Here is a 10,071-nt window from a genome sequence, read left to right on the forward strand (position 1 = left end):
TTTTGCTCTCCAAATCGTTCCAATGCTGTATTTGCCCATCCAACAAAAAATGAAATAACAAGCAGCCTGTCGGCTGAGATAGCTCCGCTGTTAGCAATGCACATGGCAATTAAAGAACAGAAGATATCATTAGAAAATTAACAAATCTGAGAGAGGTCCACATGTAGTACCTATATGTATAATATATCAAAGCAATTGGACTTGCGGTTTTCAACCAGAAGTCGAAAATATCACTTTTTACCAAAAATTACAAAAATATTCATCAAAATTAGAGAATTAAAGATATCATTATGAAATGAACAAATCTGAGAGAGGTCCACATGTAGTACCTATATATGTAATATCAAAGCAATTGGACTTGCGGTTTTCAACAAGAAGTCGAAAATATCACTTTTTACCAAAAATTACAAAAATATTCACCAAAATTAGAGAATTGAAGATATCATTACAAAATGAACAAATCTGAGAAAGGTCGACAAGTAGTACCTATATATGTAATATCAAAGCAATTGGACTTGCGGTTTTCAACAAGAAGTCAAAAATATCACTTTTTACCAAAAATGACAAAAATATTCACCAAAATTAGAGAATTAAAGATATCATTACAAAATGAACAAATCTGAGAGAGGTCCACATGTAGTACCTATATATGTAATATCAAAGCAATTGCACTTGCGGTTTTCAACAAGAAGTCGAAAATATCACTTTTTACTAAAAATGACAAAAATATTCACCAAAATTAGAGAATTGAAGATATCATCATGAAATGAACAAATCTGAGAGAGGTCTACCCAAGGTACATATACACCAAGTATCAAAACATTCAGGCTTGTAGTTTTCAAGAAGAAGTCGAAAAAATAAAACATTGACACGGACGACGAACGACGACGGACGACGACGACGGACAATCACTCATATGATAAGCTCCGCTCGACAAAGTCGACAGCGGAGCTAAAAATGATTACAAAATATGTTGTCTTTATCATTGACTGAAGCAGGTGGTTTCTATATTAATTTGAAATTTTTTTTTACTTCCATGTAAACACAATGCAATATTCAAGAAGTAAAACCTTCCACTAGACTGGCGCAGTCGGGGCGATTAATTTGTTTTTGTAGTTTAAATAAAATAAAAATAATTTGCGAAATGGAGGTTTGATCCCCTGTAACTGCGAAATCACCCCGACTGGTTTATTCTGCATGGCCCTCTATCGACACTGTAATTTTACGACTAGAAACTACATTAAAACCTACGTTTTACAGTTTCTATGCTACATTCTAAGTCTGTTTACGACTGCTACGACAAACTTGAATTTCAACGTGCCGCCTTGTTGGGTCTGCAGTGTGACCTTTACCATGTTGACCTCATTATGCACGTATTTCCGCGCCCACCTCATTATGATATGTGCATCATGAATATTTAATTGATTTTGTGCTAACATCTCTGTTTTGCGATTTTTTTAATTTTATTTAAACTACACAAATTATCGCCCCGACTGCGCCAGTCTTACCTTCCTCATATTCTAGCTGATTTCTAGAGGGCGCTATAACATTGACTAATTTATAAATAAAAGGCAGTTAAGGCACTTTTGGGTTCTGTTGGGGTGAAGTATCAAAACAGAGACTTGTGCATTCATTTCACAATCCAATTCAAAATGGCTAAGTTCTATGGTAGCCATTTTAAAGCCTAATACATGTCTTATTCCGAAACAGGTTCTTGGTCAATATTAGGAAATGAAAGAACCTGAGAGGAGATAATTTCTTTACATATACTCAATTCAGTCTCTCTATAGACATTGCTCTATATCAGCCTTTTACATATATTTCCTGTTCATCCAACAACTTGAAATAGCCCATGCTTAAATAATGTCCTTCCCCAAACATAAAATGGTTTATACACAACTTGCTACAATAGAGAGTGCACAGTGTCTGTGATAACCCACAATCCTACCGATGTATTGAATGGTAAAAGTCACCAGTACACAGAACAGAACTTTTTTTTTCAAATTACTGAATAGTTTGATGTTTTTATATCGGTACTAAGAGTAATAGGGTCCAAAATAGTAAGCCAATGAAGTTTTAGAAAAATCAATGTCCAATAATACAAATAAAGAATTATGGGTAATTAGTAGTACCTTGGAGTGATAGGTACCAAGGTAGCCTGGAATCCAGCCATTCAGAGTCCCATTCCAGTGCACTCAAGAATGGCTTGGTGTATCGCTACGTAAATACATAAACGACGTAGAATTCTGCATCATCACTGATTGGCCGACTCTGTGAATTCAGTACATTACCTTGAGAACTCGCATACGCAGAAAGACAGATTCACTAGTCTATTATTCATAGTAATAATAATAGACGGCGTCTAGTACCCATGGTTACATAGTAATAAATACAACTAAATAGCGAGTCTGACATCTTCCGAACTTTACATAAGTTCATTTTGTGATGACAAAACCTAGACACTCAATGTTACAATAACAAAAGCAACAAATATTTGTGTTTTGTATTTTTTATTGTAATAAAAACACTTTGATACTAATATATACACTATACATATATATGGTTATAACGTAAAGAAGTTAAAATTGTTTTTAATTTTTCTAGTAAAATACAAATTGAAGATAAAACTCACAGGAAGAGATAGAATTCATTCATAAAAGGATTTCCACTATTTTCAGACAATTTACGCATGATTTACATAGAGACAACACTTAAAAAGTATCAGCAATACAACAACGGCAAGTTTTCACAGTAATCAAAAGTCTTTGATTCGTTTAATACCCCCCCGGTAGCCCTATTTTTCAGATATGGTTAAAGGCTGGTGGGCGGCGTGACGAGACAAGTACAGATATGGGTTCCATGCAACATGGGTGAAATACATTGACATTAAGTTTAAACGTGCTGTGAACCATGTGATGACCTTCGACCTTAACCTTTCACCACCAGTTCTCTCTTTATCACAAACTCACAAAATAGTCCTGCTTATAGTCTGCACTTTCCTTCAGAAAATTGGGACAAAGATAGCCAAAGTTTTTGAGTAAAAAGTGAAAATTGACTCAAATGTTGTCTGTTGCCTCTAAAATTTGGGTTCATTTCTTGAAATATTGAAGAATATAAGAAAAAAAATGCAGTCAAATTTAGGTGAGAAAGTCTGGTGGTGAGAAGGTTAGGCCACTTTATTTTGTGAGCCAAATTTATTCCAATTTCTTGAGTCAAGGCAAACATTTTTGTGTTCTTCAGGCAAAGATTGGTTACTTTTTGTGAAGATTTGTACTGCAAAATCTGTGTCCAGAGCTTCTATTTAAATGATATGACAGAGGGGATGCAGCTTCTAATAAAGCAACTGCGCAAATGAGAAATTTTTGGGTCTTAATTGTAAAAAAATAATGAAAGGGGTTTCCATTAGGAATGAAGCTTCCAATACAGATTATACAGTAGTCATCTTGGAAGGTTTTGAATTGAAAAAAATGTATAAACTGTTTTGTTTGCAGTACATTTACTTGCTATTACAGGTCCTGGTAGGTTAATATAGATATAGTTTTAATAAACTTGAAAACCTTGGCAGTTGTTGACAATAATTATATAATTTGATTCCAACTGATGTGACATTTGTACAGTGTTCATCTACCATCTACTTAAATGTATTGAGACGATTTATAATAATTGTGGTTGTCATGGTGATAGCAAGATCGAGAACACGTTCGTTTCCATTGGCTACAGGAGTTATAACAAAATATAATTTTACTATAAATTAGGTTTTGAAGATATTCAGATGTAATTTGCGAAAGGTAAAAAAAAGTAGTCTTTTAATCCTGTCATAGCCTGGTTATCGATACAAAATATTTCTCCAAATTCGGTCCAATCCAATTTGACAGTACTTGAAATGTTTTGATCAATATAGAGTAAACCGCTTAATTTTTCACTGCTACAAAATTTTGCAACTGACGCATGAAATTCACAAAAAATTGACATTCGCAAAATTAAAGCGGTTTACAGTATTCAGAACGTAAGTTTTTACAAAATGATCGGAATTTGAATAGACAACCTACAAAAGTTGACATAGGTGGCTTAAAAAATGATATTGAAGCTAATAAACTAACCAGCCGTGACATCTCATGGACACAACCAAAATATACCCCTACACATACTACAACATGGAGCACACACAAAAAACATGAATGAATGTATAATTCTCTCTGATTGGATAAACTGGTTACAGTCAAAGGTAATATTAACATAAAATAAATGTTGCATGCCCAAATATGGCAATAAATGTGATTTGTGTCCTGGACACAACAAAGTTGACATGGATGGCAAAAGGGATGAACCGCACAGAATTAACACAAATATATTGTACCTGCTGATTGGATAAACTGCTGATTGGACAATCATGGGTGTCTCATTAACATAAAAAAATGTCAGACGCCCATATATGGCAATAAATGCGACTTGCATCATCAAGTCATGTGACTCATACATATACATAATTAAAAACATACAAATCTGTAATATATATGTTTTCTGGTAAAACTATCAAACTACAATAAGCCCGATACCTATAAATATTTTTTGTGAATAATAAAAATGCGCCAGTTTTGTGACAGTTCTAGTAAATCTTTCAATTCTGAGCATGGAATTGCTTTAAGTATAAGTTTTATAAAAGGTTTATATTTTCTGAACTAGACTGCGGAATTTCTTCCATGTTTTTAAAAAAAATTGTGGTACAAACCTGACGGCAATGTTGAATTTTGTCAGTTTGTTCAAATTTATCAACGAAAAGTAATTTATTTTGCATGAACAAAAGATTATGACAATTGGAAATGTGAATAAAGAACTCTGGCGCGAGATCCCAGTACAAACCTAGAATCCATGCCTGTTTTGAGGGTTTCAATGTTCAACAAGAGCCTATGCATGAACTTATTCTTGATTGAATCAAATAAATGTCCAAGAGATAATAAAGAGGTACCTAATTATGTTTTCATGGCAATGGTATTTTTGCGATTTCACAGTATATATTTGCACCTTATGAATGTTCTCATCAATGGAGGCAAAAAATAAACAAAACTAATTTAGCGACAGCTAATTTTGAAAACTAATTTTGCGAGAGCTTGAACACAATTTGTGAAAAAAATATAGAAAAAATTCTGCAGCTATGATTCATAAAGGCTGCCATATTGAAATCAAGAATTCTCATCTCCATAGAAACCAATCATAAAAGTTGGCATTCAAAATGTTCAGTTGTAGAAGTCACTATAAATTGTGACATAATGTAAAATACTTTATTTTCGCTTGGACTTAATTTTCACTGAAGAAATGTTTTAGTGAAAATAAAATCCAGTTAATAATGTTTTTTCCTATATTTTAACATTTCCCAAAAATCAGCGAAAAAATATCCCATACAAAACAGTCAAAAAGTCTTTTCAGCGAAATTTAATTCCGGCTAAAATAAAGCAGTTTGCAGTATATCAAGTAGAATGCAAGTTGTATATAGTCAGTTGTATATTTGAAATTAAACCTAAATGAAAAATCGCTACATTTATCACTGAGGTAGAATTCTACTCACAACAGAAAATTTATAAAAAAATTCATGACAAACTTTCTCAAATTCAGAGTAAATAAATAAACATCTTATTTTCATTTCCAGATTATATATTAAGCAAAATTTGTGGAGGCTAAAATTCATCCCCCCCCCAAAAAAAACCAACTTTTTGACACATTTTTCTCAAAAATAATTTAGAGGGAGCAGTAACTGCAAATCTAAATTTTTTCATCGTCTTGATTTGAGGAATAGAATTTTGCTGTGATTTTAGCAACATGAAAAGTGTCACGAGTAGAGATTGTTAATTTATAATGAAAATATATTAAATAAAAATTCCACTCACCATGAATTTTTAAAAATTACTGAATGATAAAACCATTTGCAAGTTTCTGGTGCACATGAATTTCTGTTTGAGTATGTCAGCAATATCTAAATGCACTTAAAATTAAAACCAGTGAATAATTTAATTCAACAATTAACAGCATTGTTTCTTTACAAACCAGTAAATATTCCTGCAAATAAATACGAAATATCATTTTTAATATAGGATAAACAAAATGGTGGATTTGATGGTGTACCCAGACAATAATACCATGTAATACTGAACCCTATAAATGTCCATGGAATGAACAAAATGGTGGATTTGATGAATTACTCAGACAAAGATGTCACATGACACTGAAACCTGCAAATGGTGTTAATATGTAATCCAGACAAGCCTATCATGCAACCCTCAAACACACACATACATCCCTGCAGCCGCTCTCACTTAAAGTCTGGTGTTACAAAAATACTAGCCATATATACTGGTAAGAGATAATAATGGCCAAGACTAAACTCTTGCAGATTTGTAGACAGATTTCTCCTGGATAATATCACATATTTTTTGTAGCACTGCTACTGAAAGTTGACAGAAGCTGAAACCTACAGTAGGCAATTAGAAATAAATTTGATATTCAGAAACGGTAGTAATGATCGTTGCCCTTGCAATATCATTTTCTTCAGTTTGAAGAATACGACTTGTTCAGAGATGGCTTGCTGGGTAACATCACAGAAGACTGAAATGGCACAATTCAGCCCATGTAACAAATGGACGAACAGGATGTATAAGAACATTCTCAAAGCGTAGTTCATTCGCAAATGACAAATAACGCGGAATGGTCGGAATGTTTCTTCATGAAGTGTAAGCGTAGTAACTGAAGATATCAATGAAATAAATAACATATGAAATCTAATTTTAAAATTTGTGGAGTTGGCAAAGAAACTAGTGAAATAAATGAAGTCTTTTAAATTTGTTGTGAGACCTATGATCATACAGTATTATCATCGCTTTTCACATGCAGGTAAAAAAAATACTGGAAGCCGATGAAGCCATGAATTAACTACAGTTTTGGGAATGTTGTCTATAACATAGCACGTTACACATTACAAATCAAGACTTGCACTGGACATTTATAAACAACGACTTCAAAACAGATACATTTCAGTCAATGATTATCGGCCTACGTTAAATAACGGAGTACATCAATGTCTGCTAACTGCTGTGTAGCGATGGAGTCCCAACATTTATTGGCTAACGGATTGATGGGGCTAGGATGCATTAGGAACTCAATTCTAATATCATCTAACCCACGTTCCTTCAACGCATGTTTCGCTCTTTCCTGCGCGAATCGTCCAACACCTATAATTACTTTCACTTGTAACAGCTGTATTGTCTCGCACAGTGATGTATCGCAAACTGTCATAAGCGGAGCTCGCTGTGCAACATTCAAAGTAGGCGGAGTAACGTTCTTGCCAGTCTTGGACATGAACACTAGAGGGCAGTAATTGTGGACGTAACAGTACTTAAAGAACATTTCAGGTGTTTTAGTCAATGCTTTGAAAAACCTCCAAAAACGAAGACCGCTGACTTCGCTACGCGTACTCTGCAATCCATGGATTGGTCTTTTTGGGTGCTCGTTTATTGGCTGATTAACATTTCCAGTAATATTTAACCAATCACGAACATACGAAACTTCACCAAATGGCACCTGCAAAAACAAAAATTTAGTTTGATTTCTCAAAAGATTTATAGATTAACTATGCAGAAAAGTGCAAAATTGAATTAATTGACTTCCGATACAAACATGCATAGCAATTATACTTAATACTTTATTTAAACAATAATGAATCCTTCACAACTCCGCATACGAAAGTGTTATTATTGTTGTCATAAAGCACCATTATCAAAATAAAACAAATTTAGTTAAATTTGAATTTACCTGCAAATAGAGGTTTATATTATCGGTGATAAAGTAAAGTTATGACATCATAAAAACCTCTGATTCTGATAGTAGTGATTTATAAATAGGAATAATGTACACATAAAGGTAATTTTTTGTTTTAACACTCCTGCCTCACCTCTACAGAAAAAGAAAAGTTTGCGGTACAAAAAAAAAAAGGTTAAAAAAAGACACGCCCTTCTCACATGTTTCCCTATGTTCAGCACAATCGGATTACTGCATAATTTAACGTTTTAAGGTCATACATCCTGGTACTTTGACCCTAAAGGTCACACATACTGGTACTTTCTGGGAGTATTGTTGCCCTATAAAAATTTCCAATATTATACATTTCATTTTTTGGGAACTTAAATAAGGGGTACAAGTGTTCACAGTGTTGGTTAAAAGTAATGGAGCACTTCTCATTAAATTGAAGTTGTACCCCCCCCCCCCAGAAGGTGCCAGGATGTGTGACCTTTTGGAGGTCATGCATATGGTAGCGTATTGTGGTCACAATGTTTACTTACCCCATTCTGTGCCATGCCAAATGGTCCAGGGTTCATTCCAAGAAATAGAATCGGTTTAACAGATGTGCAATACTTCTTTACGTACTGTTGATGTGTCTCACTTGCATAAATTAATGGATTATATATGTGAGTAACTGGCTCAGTAAAGAGCAGGTGATTCAACGCCTGACACAATTTATCCTCAATTTCCAGTACTTTATCAGCGATGTCCCCGTCATAAATCGGCACAGGAAGAGCTTCAGTTTTACATTTTTCTTGCTTATATGCATTCACAATATCTCGCCAGTCTTGCCCTTTTGATATTTCATTAGATGGCGAGTTCTTACCAGGCATCGTGTCATTGGTCAGCATCACACCATGTGACTGAAATCCAGGATAATGATTGGCTGCTTGGTTCTCCACAATTACAGATTTCTGATTAGGTAAGTGAATGCCTCTATGCTCAAGTATTGTCTGATTGGATGCCATACCTGGCATGCATGAAACTCTCTCGTCGTAAGCGACTGGCAATTTGCTATGTTGCATTTTTATTTTAGACTCGTAGTCCCCAGTTTCTCCGTTATTATCATACCTACAATCGATATACCCTTCAGTTTTTAGAGACGCATGCACATGAGGTAGCTCGCCTCTATCAGTGAAATCCACTGAGTTAGACTGATGACTCATCATATTGTTGGCCTCGTGATTCACAGAGGTCATACCGCTATAACCTCCTAAGTTGGCCGCCGGTGAGTTCTCAGATTGAACTGGATTTCCCCTCCAGTTAAAATACCCGGGGCTCGATGTTGGAGTACTTTCAAGACTTGCTGAACCCCAACCCTTTGATGCAGCGACAGTGTGGTCCACAACGCCGCTGTCATACGACTGGGCCATCCTTGCAGAGGCATTTGTTTGATCAGCAATGCCAGCATAATTTGGATATGGCGGCCGCACAACCATACTCGGCTGGTCGCTAATGCCAGGATAGTTCGTGTAAGCCACTCGTGCCTGATTGGGAACACCTGCGTAGTTTGAGTAGGCCATCCTCGTAGCCACGCTAGCTTGATCAGAAACACCATAGTTCGCGTACGCCATCCGCGAATTCACACCTGCATGATCAGCAGCGGCATAGTTCGAATACGCCATCCTTGACGTCATGTTTGCTGGATCGGCAACACCAGTATAATTAGAATATCCCATCCACGAACTCATATTGGCTGGATCAGTGGTCCCTGGGTAATTCGAGTAGGCCATTCGCGCTGCCATACTCGTTTGATGATTAACTTCAGAATAATTTGGGTAGGACATCCTTGTTGCCATGTTACTCGGATTACCGTATTTCAGATAGTCCATGCTTGGCTGAGGACTGATGTCAAGTTCGGTTTTGGGGAATGTAGTATCGGGAACACGTTTGAAAGGTCCATCTAGTTCTGTTTCAGGATTGTCCTGATAATAACTATGGTAACCGGTCTTTAGTCTCTTCATCTCCGGCTGGTTATCCATAATGAGTTGAAGACTGATGTCAATGCGAATTAATAAGATGAAATGAAATGAAAGTTACCGTCCAAATGACATAGCAGACTTGTCATATATTGCCGTGATACCATTTATTCCCTAGAAATTAAAATCAAAGTTTTAAAAAAATTACAACATTTAAAATTACAACATAAAGATGAAACAACGTATTGTGCACAGCTTGTATTTTTGTATTTCATATATATATATTTTTGCTATAAATTTACTATTTTGGAATTTGTTTTAGGGG

General features: G+C 35.1%; 1 protein-coding gene across 1 annotated transcript; it reads right to left on the reverse strand.

Moving 5' to 3' along the window:
• Nucleotides 1-7,041: 7,041 nt before the first annotated feature.
• On the reverse strand, nt 7,042-9,809 carry LOC144341576 (uncharacterized). Its single transcript, XM_078014271.2, has 2 exons — nt 8,328-9,809; nt 7,042-7,569 (listed from the first exon to the last, which is right to left on the reverse strand). The coding sequence occupies exons 1-2, from the start codon at nt 9,807-9,809 to the stop codon at nt 7,042-7,044; spliced, it is 2,010 nt and encodes a 669-aa protein (XP_077870397.2).
• Between the last annotated feature and the right edge of the window lie 262 nt (nt 9,810-10,071).

Source organism: Saccoglossus kowalevskii, chromosome 21, assembly GCF_978046115.1.
Source record: "Saccoglossus kowalevskii chromosome 21, keSacKowa6.1, whole genome shotgun sequence".
NCBI classification, from domain to species: Eukaryota; Metazoa; Hemichordata; class Enteropneusta; family Harrimaniidae; genus Saccoglossus; species Saccoglossus kowalevskii.